The sequence below is a fragment of the Bombina bombina genome, chromosome 1 (genome assembly GCF_027579735.1).
Source record: "Bombina bombina isolate aBomBom1 chromosome 1, aBomBom1.pri, whole genome shotgun sequence".
In the NCBI taxonomy this organism is placed as follows: Eukaryota; Metazoa; Chordata; class Amphibia; order Anura; family Bombinatoridae; genus Bombina; species Bombina bombina.
Genome location: NC_069499.1, coordinates 232,565,263 through 232,580,749, shown reverse-complemented (window position 1 = coordinate 232,580,749; position 15,487 = coordinate 232,565,263). Strand labels below are relative to the sequence as shown.

The window sequence follows — 15,487 nt, the reverse complement described above, 5'->3', positions numbered from 1 at the left end:
TTCCTTCCCTAAGATAGTAATTGAAAGGGCCCATAGGATAGGTACACCCACATTAAATAACGATAATTCGAGACCAAGGCCCATAATTGCTAAGGTTCTGAACTTCCAGCATAAAGTGGCAATTCTCCAAGCTTTTCGTAAGCATCAGCCTATCTTATTAGGTGATGTAAAAATTCTTATTTTCCAGGATTACTCAGAAGTAGCATCAAGAAGAAGGGAGATTGCCCCAATATGCTCAAGGTTCATAAACCAAGGTATACGAGCAACCTTACTATACCCAGCAAAACTAAAAATACAGCGGGAGGGAAGTACATTTTACTATGACTCTGCACAGGATGCAGTTAAATTTTTTGAGGAGATATTTCCCTCGGGAAAAGGCTAAAAATAAGTAGAATAATTTAGTCAATCCTGACATCATAGGCACCGTACACTGATGAGAATACTAGAAAATAAAGAGAAGAAAGGAAGTTGGGGCCAACTTCCTCCAGCAGCTTGTTTGGAATGGGATAATGTTTTATGTATAATTGTAAACTGTGTTTTGGGGTTTTTTTTTTTTTTTTGGTTTTTTTTTTCTCCCCCCCCAATACTTTAGTATTTTCAAGTCTATATGGATATTGATAATAAATTTAAATTAATTTCCTGGAATATAGGAGGCCTTACCTCACCCATTAAACGAAAGGCAATATTAGCTTTTTTGAGGAAGAATTATGCTGATCTGGCCTTTCTCCAAGAAACTCATTTAAAAGCTGAAGAGGTGCTTAAATTAAAAACCTCTTGGGTTAAAGAGGTTTTGTTCTCTGCCTCCTCTAACAGAAAGAGCGGAGTGGCGATCCTCCTGGGGAAAAAACTCTCTTACGAGATTAGACATGTAGATACAGATCAAGAAGGAAGGTACATAATTGCAAAGATTAAAATTAATAAAACTCTTTATACTCTTTGCAATGTTTATGCCCCAAACGTTTTCAATTCCTCATTTTGGGACATTCTTCAAAACAGGCTCATGTTATGTGCAGAAGGCTACCTAGTTCTGGGTGGCGATTTTAATATGGCCCCAAAGCATCCTCTAGACAGACTCAGGCAGAGCTCCTACACTATAAAAACTAAAAGAGATAATCTGGAAACAAAGTTATTCAATAAAATTTCAAATAATTTGAAGATCTCTGACATCTGGAGACTGCAAAATCCTGAAGCTAGAGATTTTACTTGTCACTCAAGGGCCCATAAATCGCTATCGCGGATAGATCTTTTTTTGCTTGATGATAGGCTTTCTAATTCTAACGTAATCGCAGAAATTTCCCCAATCACTATTCAGATCATGCACCGATTTCTCTGCACTTTCAGTTAAGTCCTTCCCCCTTAAGAAATACGGGCTTTCGGTTCCCTCGGTATTTAGCTACAGACATTAAGTTTAAAAATTGGCTCATAGCCAAATATCGCAAATTTACACTATTTAATTGTGAGTACAGCACTAAACCTGCTATCTTCTGGGAGTCAGCTAAGGCGGTTCTGCGAGGCGAAATTCTAGCATACACCATAGCAAGGACAAAAACACATAAGGTAAGAGAAAAAGAATTAATAAAATCAGTTACAAATACTTATAACCAATATATCCTATTGAAATCACCTGAGAACTGGATGAGGTATACAAATGCGCTACGAGAAAGATGCATTCCTTCTCTACCAATCATCCCAGAAAGATCTAAGGATGCAGGCGAAATTGTATCGCTTTGGCAGTAAAACTGGGAAGCTTCTTGCGAACCTGGTTAGCCGCGATAGGGCCTCTCCCTTAATAAGTTCACTACACCATGAAGGCAAAATCTATAAGACAGCTGAGGAAATCCTCGGCATCTTTACTGATTACTATAAATCCATCTATGCACATAAGATCTCCGATTTTAAACAAAGGGAGGAATTCTGGGGGAAAATTCAATACCCAAAGCTAACTTCTCAAATGCTGGACCAGATTTGTGCCCCGATAACAGAGACTGAAGTATCGGCTTCAATTAAGAAGCTTACCCTCAATAAAACACCGGGACCAGATGCCCTTCCAAATGAATTTTATAAGATTCTAATGCCTGAAATAATACCGCACTTAACTTCACTTTTTAACGATCTCTACATTAAAGGTAACTCCCCTTCCCCTGATTTTGTGGCGTCATTTACTTCTCTTATTCTCAAACAGGGTAAAGACCCAGCCGAAAAAGTCTTACAGACCAATCGCGCTCCTCAATACGGATTACAAACTTCTGTCATCAATTCTGGCACATAGGCTTCAATCTCACCTGCCCATTATTATACACGAGGACCAAGCTGGTTTTTTGAAGAAACGCAATTCTTCAGCCAAAATAAGAGAAGTGTTCCTCGTAATAGACTACTTTAAAACAGGGGAGGGGCAGCGAGAGGTGGCTAGAGAGGGTACCCCTGACCTGTCAATTATATCAATAGACGCAGGTAAGGCATTTGACTCTGTTCATCATGATCACATAGCATTCACCTTACAACAATTTGGTCTGAAAGGCCATTTTTTGACCTTTTTTAATAACCTATATAAGAATACCTATACGAAAATAATAGTTAATGGTTCCCCTACTCAGGCTATAAAATTGGAAAAAGGTACGAGGCAGGGGTACCCTCTCTCCCCGCTTCTATTTGATCTAGCCATTGAACCTCTTGCAAGTCAAATCCGCCAGCAAATCGAAGGGATTAAGATTAATAGGAAAATCTTGCAAACTGCACTTTATGCTGATGACGTATTAATATATATGTCAAACACACAAAGAAACATTCCAAAGCTCCTCTTTATAATTGAAAAATTTGGATCTTTCTCAGGCTACAGTGTCAACTCTGCAAAATCAGAGCTTCTTTGGATTAAACAAACCCAAAACTCACCTATATCTATTCCTTTTAAAGTTGTTCAGGATTCTTTCAAATACTTAGGTATTTGGATATCGGCTAATCCGGACAACTGGTACTCACTGAACATACTCCCGGTCTTAGCTAGTGTTAAGGAAGTGCTAAAAAATTGGCAAAACCTCCCATTGTCAATGTCGGGCCGCATAGCTCTGTACAAAATGTCGCTCCTCCCCAGAATTCTCTATGTTCTTCAGAACACCCCCTTGCTTCTCAAAACAAAAGATGTTATCTCATTCAATTCTGCCTTAAGAATATTTATTTGGCAGAAGAGAAAATCTAGAATTTCGTTAGCTAGACTAGTTTTACCCAGAGATCAGGGAGGACTTTCCCTCCCTGATCTTCGTTTATACAACCAAGTATTCCTGGCACGAATCATGGCAGATTGGTTTACTAATAGTAATTACATCACAAATGGGGAACTAGAGAGTAACATGGTATATCCCTATTCATTGGTAGCACTGACTCATTGTAACAGTAAAACAATTCCTATTGAAATAAAGAGGATGAGCTCCATTTATAACCCTATATCCACTTGGAGAAAGATTGGTTTGGCTCTTCACATAAATACTGAGGTCTCAGGACATGTCCCAATACTGAACAATCCTCAGTTTGTAGCAGGCGTACAGTCTGCTGTATTTTCCAAATGGGCATCACTAGGCCTGGTAAAACTCGAACAATTATTAGTTCTCGAGAGGAGATGCATTAAGTCCTTTGATTCTCTCAAACAGGAGTTTGCTATTCCTAATAAAAATTTCTTCGCCTATTTACAGGTGAGACATTTCGCTCTTAAGCAGATTACTGACCTTGGATGGGAATAGTCTCTTGGAGAGCTAGAAAAGTGGCTGATATTATTCAAAAACGGGTTCACATCAATCTCTTTCATCTACCAAACTCTGTCTGCCGTTAAAGGCCCTGATGTCCTGGAGAAACTCCATTCTAAATGGTCCTTTTTGCTTCAACAGGACTTTCTAGACCCAGCTCTTCTTACCTTTTCGATTCAGGAAACTCTCCGGGTTACTCTCTCAGCTACTTGGAGCAGTGATGTGCAGTCACTAGAGGCAGGTGAGGCAGTGCTTCACCTCTCATATGGGCAAAAATATATTTTTTTTTAATTGACTTTAAAAAAAAATAAAAAAAAATTGTATTTTTTTCCCCCAGCATTTTTTTTTCTCACAGCTACATGTTGTGCAATGGAGAGGCACAAGCAGGTCTGCCCACCATTACACAACATGCTGCGCCATCTACTGGATTAAAGTGGTTAAGATCATTGTATGGCCCATTAACTGCTTATTTGAGGCAGTCCTATTTGGGCTGAACCAATCCAGTGAGAGGCATTAGTAAATGGAACTTAGGGTTGGGGCTGGATGTTAAATGATATAAAATAAAACAAAACGGAAAAAAACAACTTTAATTTATTTTGTTGCTGTCCTGTGAACCTGCTAGCTTTGCTAAAGTGAAAAAGAGAGTTCTGTTCTTCCCCTCTAAGTGCAGTGGAATGTGCCACTGTCACTTCCTGAATCCTTACAGAGCAGGAAGAGAGAGGCACAGAGAGCAGTGTTTCACCCACATCTTATTAAAGTAAGATTTTACTGAAAAGGATTCTGTTAGTGAAAATGATAATTTAATGAATGTGGTTTAGTGTTTTTTTTTACTCTTTTACAGCAAAGGATCGTTTTTGTATTTTGTTTACTCAAACTTTACACCCACTAACTTAGCAGCTTGCCTCTGTACTGCACACTAATGTATGGTCTCATTTAGTTATAGTCTCACTTAGTCTCTGTAGCTTTGCTGTTTTATTACTTAAAAATGCAGTGGTCCCTCTCCCCCCCCTTGTATGTGTGTGTGTGTGTGTCTCTCTCTCTATCCATCTCTCTCCTTATGTGTTGTTTTCCCCCATGGTCTCTTTCTCTCTCTGTCTCTCTTCCTCCCCCTCAGACTCTCTCATCCCTTATGTGTCTCTCTAACCCTCTGTGTGTGATTGTGTCTCTCTCTAACCCTCTGTGTGTGATTGTGTCTCTCTCTCTCTCTTTCTTTCTTTCTCTCTCTCTCTCTCTCTCTCTAACCCTCTGTGTGTGATTGTGTCTCTCTCTCTCTCTCTTTCTCTCTAACCCTCTGTGTGTGATTGTGTCTCTCTCTCTCTCTCTCTCTTTCTTTCTCTCTCTCTAACCCTCTGTGTGTGATTGTGTCTCTCTCTCTCTTTCTCTCTCTCTAACCCTCTGTGTGTGATTGTGTCTCTCTCTAACCCTCTGTGTGTGATTGTGTCTCTCTCTCTCTTTCTCTCTCTCTCTCTCTAACCCTCTGTGTGTGATTGTGTCTCTCGCTCTCTCTCTAACCCTCTGTGTGTGATTGTGTCTCTCGCGCTCTCTCTAACCCTCTGTGTGTGATTGTGTCTCTCTCTTTCTCTCTCTAACCCTCTGTGTGTGATTGTGTCTCTCTCTTTCTCTCTCTAACCCTCTGAGTGTGATTGTGTCTCTTTCTTTCTCTCTCTAACCCTCTGTGTGTGATTGTGTCTCTCTTTCTCTAACCCTCTGTATGTGATTGAATCATTGTGTCTCTCTCTTTCTCTCTCTCTAACCCTCTGTGTGATTGTCTCTCTCTCTCTCTTTATTTCTCTCTCTCTAACCCTCTGTGTGTGATTGTGTGTCTCTCTCTCTTTCTCTCTCTAACCCTCTGTGTGTGATTGTGTCTCTCTTTCTCTCTAACCCTCTGTGTGTGATTGTGTGTCTCTCTCTTTTTCTCTCTCTAACCCTCTGTGTGTGATTGTGTCTCTGTCTCTTTCTCTCTCTCTCTAACCCCTCTGTGTGTGATTGTGTCTCTCTCTCTTTCTCTCTCTCTCTAACCCCTCTGTGTGTGATTGTGTCTCTCTCTCTTTCTCTCTAACCCTCTGTGTCTCTCTCCCCCGTCTGTCTCTCCCTCTCCCCCCGAATGCTTTTCTGTGTTTCTGTCTACCTTTTATTTATTTAATTAATGAATTGATAGTGCCACCTGATGGTGTGGCTTTATTTAAAGGGGTGAGGCCAAGCGCCCCACCATCTTCAAATTTCACCAGCCGCCACTGGATCAAGACATTTTTATATTTACTAAATAATGAAAGAATCTATAAGCATAATTTGCAGCATTAAAGTAAAAAGTATGTTTTAAACATATTTTAATGGGCATGGATTTCTAGATCTCATAATCAGAGCAAGCCTTGTGTTATCTGGCAAGAGTTTCTGTTACAATCCTTTTAGACTAAAATCAGATGTTTACTAAGTTGACCAGTTTTCCAAGACACCATTTAAAGGGACATGAAACCCATATCAATCCCATATGCAAATTTAAATAACTTTCCAATTTACATCTAAAATCTATTTTTTTTTCATTCTTTTGATATCCTTTGTTGAAAATCATATCTAAATATGCTCAGTAGCTGCTGATTGGTGGCTGCACATAGATACCACATGTGATTGGCTCACCCATGTGCATTGCTATTTCTTCAACAAAGGATATCTAAAAAATGAAGGCGTATCCTAGCCACTGCCTCACCAGCCTCTGACGTCACTGCACGTCACTGACTTGGACGGAGTCACACTTAAGACTTCTCCACATGACTTATTTCACTCCAGAAAAAGGCTCCAAATGTAGGAACTTAGGGTTCAATAAATGCCCCAAATGCTCATTTCCATCCGCTGGCTTAATGCACATGATTTGGGACTGCCCAAAAATTCATAACTTTTGGCTAAAAGTTCAATTTTGGCTTAACAATATAGTTAGGGTCCCTTCCTTCACATTTTCCCCCAGGAGGATAGTCTTTTTTGCTGATAACCCCATTCCACCACATTACACCAGCAAAATTATAAGTATGGCTACCCTTGCGGTTAGATATTTGATCTTAAAGAAATGGAAACTAAAAGCCGTCCCGAGTTTAACTGAAGTTAAAAATTGCCTAAAGAAGCAATGTATTATTGAACAACTCGACACTAACTTGCAAAAAGATCAAGACAAAGAACTTCTTTTCCAAATGGTCACAATTCATTAAGGCACTCCCTTCCAGCGAGATTGAGTATATAATCTATCCTTTTAAAGACAGTGACCTTGTTTTACTAGGGATATGGTAAACTTTAAACATATCTTATCTCTGGGCCTCCCCTGGAATCTGAAGTAGCCTACCCTCCCCTCCTTTTCCCTTTTAATTTTTTTTTTTTTTTTTTTTTTTTTTTTTTTTTACGGGGTGTTTTTTTTTTTTTTTTCTCTTCTGTTTGTTTGTTAATTGTCTGTGTCAATGTCACCTTCGTAGGATCTTTTTGGTCCTTCCCTATGTAGCTGTGACCTACTCTGTTTGACTTTGAAACTTAGTATGACCACAGCTGTTTGTCTAGAAAATAAGAAAAACTTTTTCTGGTTTCCAGCAAGGGGTTAACAATATGAGTCCAGGTTTTATTTTAGGGTATAAGGTTTTGGCTTGTAAGAACTAGTGACAGATTCATCCTGGCCCAAATACTTTTGCTTTGTTTTAGGGGAGAGTTCATTATGAAATATGTATATATTTACAAGGAGACCTGGAATAAGGTCTTGTATTTTCTTCTTTGTTTTCTCACTTCTTGATTTTAAAAGCTTGATTGTACTATATCCCCTATTATGTAATCATTGCTTTAAACCTCATTCTTTTTTTGTACCCCAAACTGGACTACCAATAAAAAATTATAAATTTAAAAAAAAAATTGCATGCTCTATCTGAATAACAAAAGAAAAAATGTGGGTTCTGTGTCCCTTTAAATAAAACTCACGTTTTCCCAGTAAGAATGGTTGTTTTCATGTTTTTTTATTGCCAATTTCAGGTTCCTCAGGTTTGTAGTGGCTGCATTACTCAAATTCACAAAGTTGTTGGCTGTTCTGATAAAAGGCTTTTTAATACAATTTATGGACAATTACTTGGCAAAGGCTCCATTAAGTCCATGTTATGTCATGTAATCCAATCAGAAAAAGTTCTTTACAAAAAAAGTTCCTTATCAAATTGTAACTTTTTAGATGTGTGTGCAGTGGATCAACTGCAGAAATACTGAGATCTGTTTAAAGTAATTCATTACACTCACCACAAATATACATTATTATTATCGGTTATTTGTAGAGAGCCAACAGATTCCCCAGCGCTAACATGAACAATAGCCCTCTCTTGGGAGGCATTGAGCCCCCATACCAACCTATAAGAGCCTAATGTGAAGAAAAAAAACTTTTCTGCAGCATTCCAATTCACTAGAAGGGCCCTTGCTTGAATCAAAAAAGGTGCTCAATTATAAATAAGGCGAGAAACGGACTTTCATAGGGACATTTTTAAGTTCGTTGCAGCACAACTATGTGGAAGCAAAATATAGCTGCATTCAAAGTGCTTTTCATAGCATACTGATATCACAAAACTTAAATATAAATGAGTCTGTTTCATAACATTAGTATACAGGAATAAACCAGAATTAGTTGCTTGCAATGTTCTGTACTTACAGCTGAGCCAAACAATGGTTGGAACTGGTCAACTACTATGAATTTCACTTCTTCATCATCCACTGCAAAGGAGGAAATAAACATTATCAACAATAACTAAACATTGCATTTGCTCTACCATAAAGAAACATGAAAATGTTTTCCTTCTAGATTGATAGATCATACAAAAACAAATGGACTTGTATCCTTTGTTGAAAAGCAAGCATTTCGGTTTAGAAGTGTACATGTGTCCAGAGCACTATATATGTCTGCAGCTTTGTAAAAATGTGAAACACTGCTGCCATCTTGTGCTCAAAAGCATTATTGCAAAACTGCTGCAACAGTAATCCAGCAACCTTCACAACTGAGAACTTTAAAGTTGTATCCTCAACGTGAATAATGAAAAGCAAACAGTTTATTGTCTCTTTAAGTTCACACTCTGCTCGTAAACAGGCAAACTGTCCATCACAAACTAATATCACATTACTTAAAAACATAAAATCATGTAAGAATTGTTTGTCGGGTAAATATCAATTTGAATGATTTTGTTTTTGGTTAAATTTAAAACTTTCTATGTTTTTATTATTTCTTTTACCAGATAACTGGTCTGCCAAAAGCAGGATTCAGATAGATCATACCAGTTTAAACAACTTTTCAATTTACTTCTATTATCAAATCTGCTTCATTCCCTTGTTATCCTTTGCTGAAGATGCAACTGTGCACTACTGGGAGCTAGCTGAACACATCTAGTTAGCCATTCACAAGAGAAAAATGTGTGCAGGTATCAATCAATAGCTAGCTCCCAATGGTGTATGATATGTGCACATTCTTTTTTTAACAATGGATACCAATAGAATAAAGTACATTTAAAAATAGAAGTGAAGTGTCAGAATAATATGCTCTAATATCTAAATCATCTGAACCTGTCACCTTTCCACTTGAGGTCATTAGACCTTTTTTATTATTCATTTCTACACATATTAAAGAGATGCATTTAAAATTGAAATGCACAGGGCGTGTCTCTGGGCTGCACCTTGAATGGTCGCAAAATTGGCTGCTCTGAGTAGATCAAGGATAATCTGCCTATTATCAGAGAACAATAAGATCATCCATCTATAATTTTTAGATAAGCTGAACCTGCAAATCAAGCGGATTTCAGTGATATACTGTTATAGAGAGACTTCTACTCTTGTTCGCCTATCCGGAGGGTTGAGGCCTAAGGCAGACTCTTCAATGAGAGGCACTCAACACCCCACCCCCCCCCACCCCGGTATCTTGTACGCTGGGTATACAGTGCGCAGTCACTGACAATTTCTAAGTAAATATACCTATATATTAACTGAATTGAATTGAGCCTAGTTCAGCTATCTTGTTGGAACAAATCTACACTATCCTAAAGGAACATTTATCGCAACTTGAGCAGCAGGTGGCCGCCGCATGGAACGGCAAAGGAGAAAATCTTACAGTTGAAATGGACCTTGTCAAGGATACCAGACCACCAAGGCTAACCCCCTGCTACAGGGCTCACTCCTTTCTACCTCGGATTTTGCCTTTTCATGGATTAGGCAATCTCCCAGATTCATCACATGGCCCAATATTGTTTGATAAATAGAAACAAATATCAGTGTAATGACACACCCACATTTGGCGAGTGTGTCATTACACTGATATTTGTTTCTATTTACTATTATTATTATCAGTTATTTGTAGAGCGCCAACAGATTCCGCAGCGCTGTAAACATAGTCAATATACAGGATAGCTTTTGCAGGGCTCAAGTGGGTAGAGGGCCCTGCCAAGAGTTCCACTGTTGTAGTCGGCTCTTATGAAGGCTATCTGCAAACAGCTGGGCACATAGGCTTACATTCTAAGGGGTTCAAGGGGAAAGCAATGGAGTTAGGAAAGGTTAGTGTTGGTTGTAAGCATCCCTGAATAGTAGAGTTTTTAGGGAGCGCTTGAAGCTGCTAAAACTAGGGGAGAGTCTTGTGGAGCGAGGCAGGGAGTTCCAAAAGATGGGGGCCAGTCTGGAGAAGTCCTGTAGACGGGAATGTGAGGAAGTAACAAGAGAGGAGGAGAGGAGCAATATTGGGCCATGTGGCGCTTCTGTCCTTTTATGTTGTCTACATATATTTAAATCAGGATCTGGGCCTTGATCCTCACACAGACAGCTGCCTTGACCCAAATCATCCATTACCTCTGTGATACCATCGTATATCATTACTTGGGACTTTTCTATTTATTTTTTTACTTACTTCCTAATCAATATATTATCACCAAATATATTGTAAACATTCATTGTTAATATCTAGCAATTATCTGTTTGTATATTGACTATAATTCGTTCTCTGTCAACTTCTATTAGAACCACTGTATTACATTGGTTTATATATCACCTACTTAAGTGATTAATATCTCCACTGATACATTATTATAGGATATTATCCACATATTAGAATTACTGTATCATTGGTCTATATATCACCCACTCTTCTGTGATTAATATTCCTCCGATGACACATTATTATAGAATATTATCTATAAAATTGTGATATATTGTGTTCACTTACTTGTGATATATACCATCAACTTGAGATTGAGAAATTTCCTAGGAGACATTACTACATCATCTGAGGGTCTCTCACCTACTGCTATTTTTGCTGTATTAAACATAGTCTGGTTCACCAAGGGCGCCCCCTATCTCTCTCCCCCAGTTTTCTCCCATATTCATGCTTGATGTTGTTTATGCCATGAGTACTCTGTCAAAGAAGAGCTGATCTCTGACCAGGAAAACCCTTCCCGGCTGGCTGGGATTCTGGAACTGCCGGCCAGCAGCAACGGATAACCCCTCTCAGGCTAGCCGGGCTGCCGGTCGGCCGATTCACGCTGGACACCCGGTAACTTTACCCCTATAAGAACTGCCCCATACAAATTTCTCGATAGTTCGCTATATAGGCAGAGCATATTATCTGAACATGTAAAGTACTGATTGTAGTTATGTTGCTAAAAGATAAGTTATCGCTAATCTGGTTTTGTATATTATTGTTTGTATACACAGATGTATTTACCTTGAACCTATATCTTTAATTACCTCAACTTAACACAGGGAACAAAAAAAAAGGAAAAGGAGGTCTGTTATTTGCGACCCAAGAGTGGCCTCCTGTGGTCAAGATTTAACCACCTGTGTTTTTTTATGTTTGATGCTAGAGAGGTCCAAGAGTGGCTTATTATGTTTATTAGGAGATATGTGCATTAATTGGCATAATGTTTTTATATCACTGTCATTGAATTCTGTATTCCTGGAAATACCGAATGTCAGCTTGAAACGGTTTTATTTGATGCAGGTATTGAATTATTCCCATATCTTACTGTTTTATATTATCTGTAGGCCGTGTACTGAACCTCAAATAAAAAAATAAGACTGAAATGCACAAGAATACACCTTTTAGCAAATAATGCTTCTGTTCTTTTACTCTGCACAAGCACTTACATTGGAATACAATCGTGCTCAGAGGGCTGCTGGTGGCTTTAACGAATCTGCAATGACTCATTCACATCACCAAGTCAACGCTGGCTCTCTCAGGTGCAGTGTTTGAATCTTAGTGCACGAATATCTACATATGCTCCACACCCTGTGCTGAGTAAATTCACGGAAACAGTGATAGCTTTTTAGAAGCATTTTACTAATACATGTGTACTGCAAAAAATGCTTCTATTCAAAATGAAAATGCACCGATATGCATTTAAATGATGAGTGTTTTGTCCTGTAAAGTACATGAAGTCGTTTCTTGTACAACTTACATTGTAGACTATTGTCATGCACTGTCTCTTTAAATGGATATTCACAGTGTTTTATCTTATTGTTAAATAAAAATATTTTGTTTCAAAGCTCAGTATATTCAGCTAGCAGAGTTTAGCAAAAATTGAGCATTAAATTAAAGCAGTTGATTATGCAGTCACTTGTTTCAAAGCTCAGTTTGTTCAGCAAGCAGAGTTTAGCAAGCAAGTTACAACTTACAGAGAGGAATAATAACACAGCTGTTGTTTTTGCAGGCACTTATTAAAAATGAGCAGCTTGTAATTTGAGAGAACAAGGAACACAGTTTAGATATACCGGTAAGTTTCCAACAATACAAAAGTATACTTGCGGTAAGTTGTGATGGTAACTGATTTTTCAGGTAACTTCCAATTTTTCCTTTAGTGCGATTGTGGAGGAAAGTGCAGAGCGAGCCAGCGGTGTCTTGACCTGCAGCTGAGTACAGAGCTGACAGGCTGTGTTGGCCTGTGTAAATAACGTCACAGTTGCAGAGATTGTTAAGAGTTACCTGTCTTCTGACAATCTTTGTGAAGTTAAAGGGACATTCCAGTCAAAATTTAAATGCACATAGATTTATTACATCTTGGATTATAAACATATTTACAATATATATGTATTAGCAAAAATGCTTCTAGTAAAAGTTATAACTGTTTTAGTGCTAACATTTTTCTCTGCACGTGCATGTGAAGCATAGCTAGATATTGTCACTGCACCCACATTTTAAATACTGCAGCTGCTCAGATCATCTGTGGTGCTTGTATCATGTAAGCAATTAACAAATTGAGTCATTACCAGATGGTACAAGCCCCTTAGCAAGTGCTGTGTTTAAAATGCTGGTGCACGGTGCATACTTAAATACACTTTTGAAAGAGCTATAGCTTTTATTGGAAGTATGTTTGCTAATACATGTATATTACAAAAATGCTTCTGTTCAATACCGAAATGCATCCATGTGGTTTCCAATTTTGGCTGGAATGTCACTTTAAGTGAACCTTTGTTTGAAATAGGTTGTTTAGGGATCAAGTAGTATATTCTGCTACTCTGGAGTAAACAGCAAGCATGAGAGAGGTTTCAGCTTCAGTTGTCAAAGGCTTGGTGAGACAGCATACAAACTTTAATTATCAAGCGAGGTACAGGTGATCTGATTAACCTTTTATAGAGAGAGCTAGATAGAGGAGGAACATAATGTCTTAAAGGTACAGTATATGACAACTATGTAACATTTTTTTAAACAAATATTTAATGTTCAATTTGTGCATCAAAATACATCATTTCTTTTTATGTCTTTTCAACAAAGAACATTTAATTTTGTTGTTTCCCCTAAGTAAACCATCATATCCAGATGAAAGAGTCAGCAGAAAACCAGACTATCAACAGAATGACTACCAGCCTATATCATCTAAATGTAATACAGCATACTGATAGAGAACAGTAAGACACAGTCACAAAATAAGCCAAAGGCCCCTGGTCCAAAACATCAAATACCATATAACAAAACTATTACAGCCTTATTATAGAATCCATTACCTCAACCTCTGAGGCAAGTGAGGTAAAATGTATGACATAGATGGCAATATGACATATTTCACTAGTAGACACACTGAAGGCAGGAACTAAAGGGATCCAAACTAAAACAGCACTTTGGTTTTAAATAACTCTGTCCCTTTTAAGTAATTAGAATGTTTTTATTATAACATTTCTCATTCAGTCATCAAGATCAGCATTTAAACATTAACAGATTTAAAAAAAACTTTACAAGGGACAGAAAAGTAAAAAAAAAAAAAAAAAAAAAAATCATGATTCAGACAGAGCCTGTGATATTAAATCAAATTTGCTTTGTTCCTTTGTTAAGAGTAAAGTTAAGTAGACTGATAGGTGTTTAGAGCGTGGCAGCGGGTACATGTGTTTAGCAGTGTATGGCAGTAGTGTTTGTATATGTGTATAACATTCCTATAAACAATGTTAATGCCAGATGACTACAGACATATGCACGCTCCTGAGCTCACCTCGGAATACTATTTAAAAAAGGATAAAATTGCTAATAGAAGAACAGAATTGTTTTTTACCCCCAGGGCGTGACGTGCTGAATGCCCTGGGGGGAAACGATTAGTGGACTGCAGATTCCTCATCTGTCAATCAATTGAGCAATATGACGGGCGGAGGAACGGTGCTTATCGTTATAGCGTTAAAAGGTAAAAATCTGTGAATACCAATAAATAGTACTTGTATTATAGTAGTATAGTATAGTATTTGATTAATGAAAGTCTGCTTACTTTTTTAAAACTTCTATCCAATGACGTGAGCGAGTACGCTCAACTTTACATTCACTTTACTGTCCCTTTAAGTCAAAAATGAAAATAATACAAATATATAAAGTTGTGAGCATCCTAACAATGCATAGTAGGCACTTCCTACTAATGCTCATTAAATTATAGCATTAAACCAATTAGTATTTGGATGAAAGTGCCTACTTCATATTAGTGCTTATTGGTTTATAGGTACTTCCCTGCTAACTAACATTCACTGAGAATTAGTAGGAAATACCTAATAAGTGCAAAACTGATATGTTAGTTTATATTTCATTTTGTGTCAGGCAAACAATACCTACATTTTTAAATGCTATTCTTTTACATGGATGAGAGTGAAGTTTTGAACACATTAGCCCTTTAAAAACAAAACTTATGCTAACCTGATAAATTATTTTCTTTCGGAATGATGATGATCCACAGTCCTCCGTAACATATAAAATATATTTCCTGCCACTAGGAGAAGGTCAAGAACCCATACAAGAGCTTAAAATCCCTCCCACCTTCTCCTCTCTTAGTTTAACGTATAGCCGAGTAGAGAACAGGAAACATAGGTAGGAGACACAAAGCAAGGTCTGTAGAGGTGTCATTAGAACTGTCACCCAAAAACTGAAACAGGCAGATCCTTTGGAGCATCATCATTTACAAACAAAAATAATTTATCAGGTAAGCATAAATTTTGTTTTCTTTAATAAAATGATGATGGTCCACAGTCCTCCATAACATGTGGGATTAATACCCAAGCAGATGGTCTATGTTACGGAAAGGGTAAAACATTTTCTGGCAGTTCCTATTTAGCTGGCACTGTGCCTGAAGGACTTTCCTGCCAAAAGCTGCTTGCGAAGAAGCAAAAACATCAAAGCGATAACATTTGGAAAAAGTATGCAGAGAAGACCATATTGCACTTCTCCAAACATGCATAATTTTTTTTAAAAATCGACGATGTTGCAACTGCTCTTGTAGAATGAGCTGTGATACACTTAAGAGGTGACTTTTCCGCCA

At 37.9% G+C, this 15,487-nt stretch overlaps 1 protein-coding gene across 1 annotated transcript in view; it reads right to left on the bottom strand.

Annotated features, from left to right (window-relative positions):
- EXD1 (exonuclease 3'-5' domain containing 1) overlaps positions 1–15,487 on the bottom strand; it is a 594,484-nt gene that overhangs the window by 414,119 nt on the left and 164,878 nt on the right. The window contains exon 8 of the mRNA XM_053711728.1: positions 8,389–8,450. Within this exon, the coding sequence (XP_053567703.1) occupies positions 8,389–8,450 (62 nt within the window). The remainder of the gene's footprint in view (positions 1–8,388; positions 8,451–15,487) is intronic.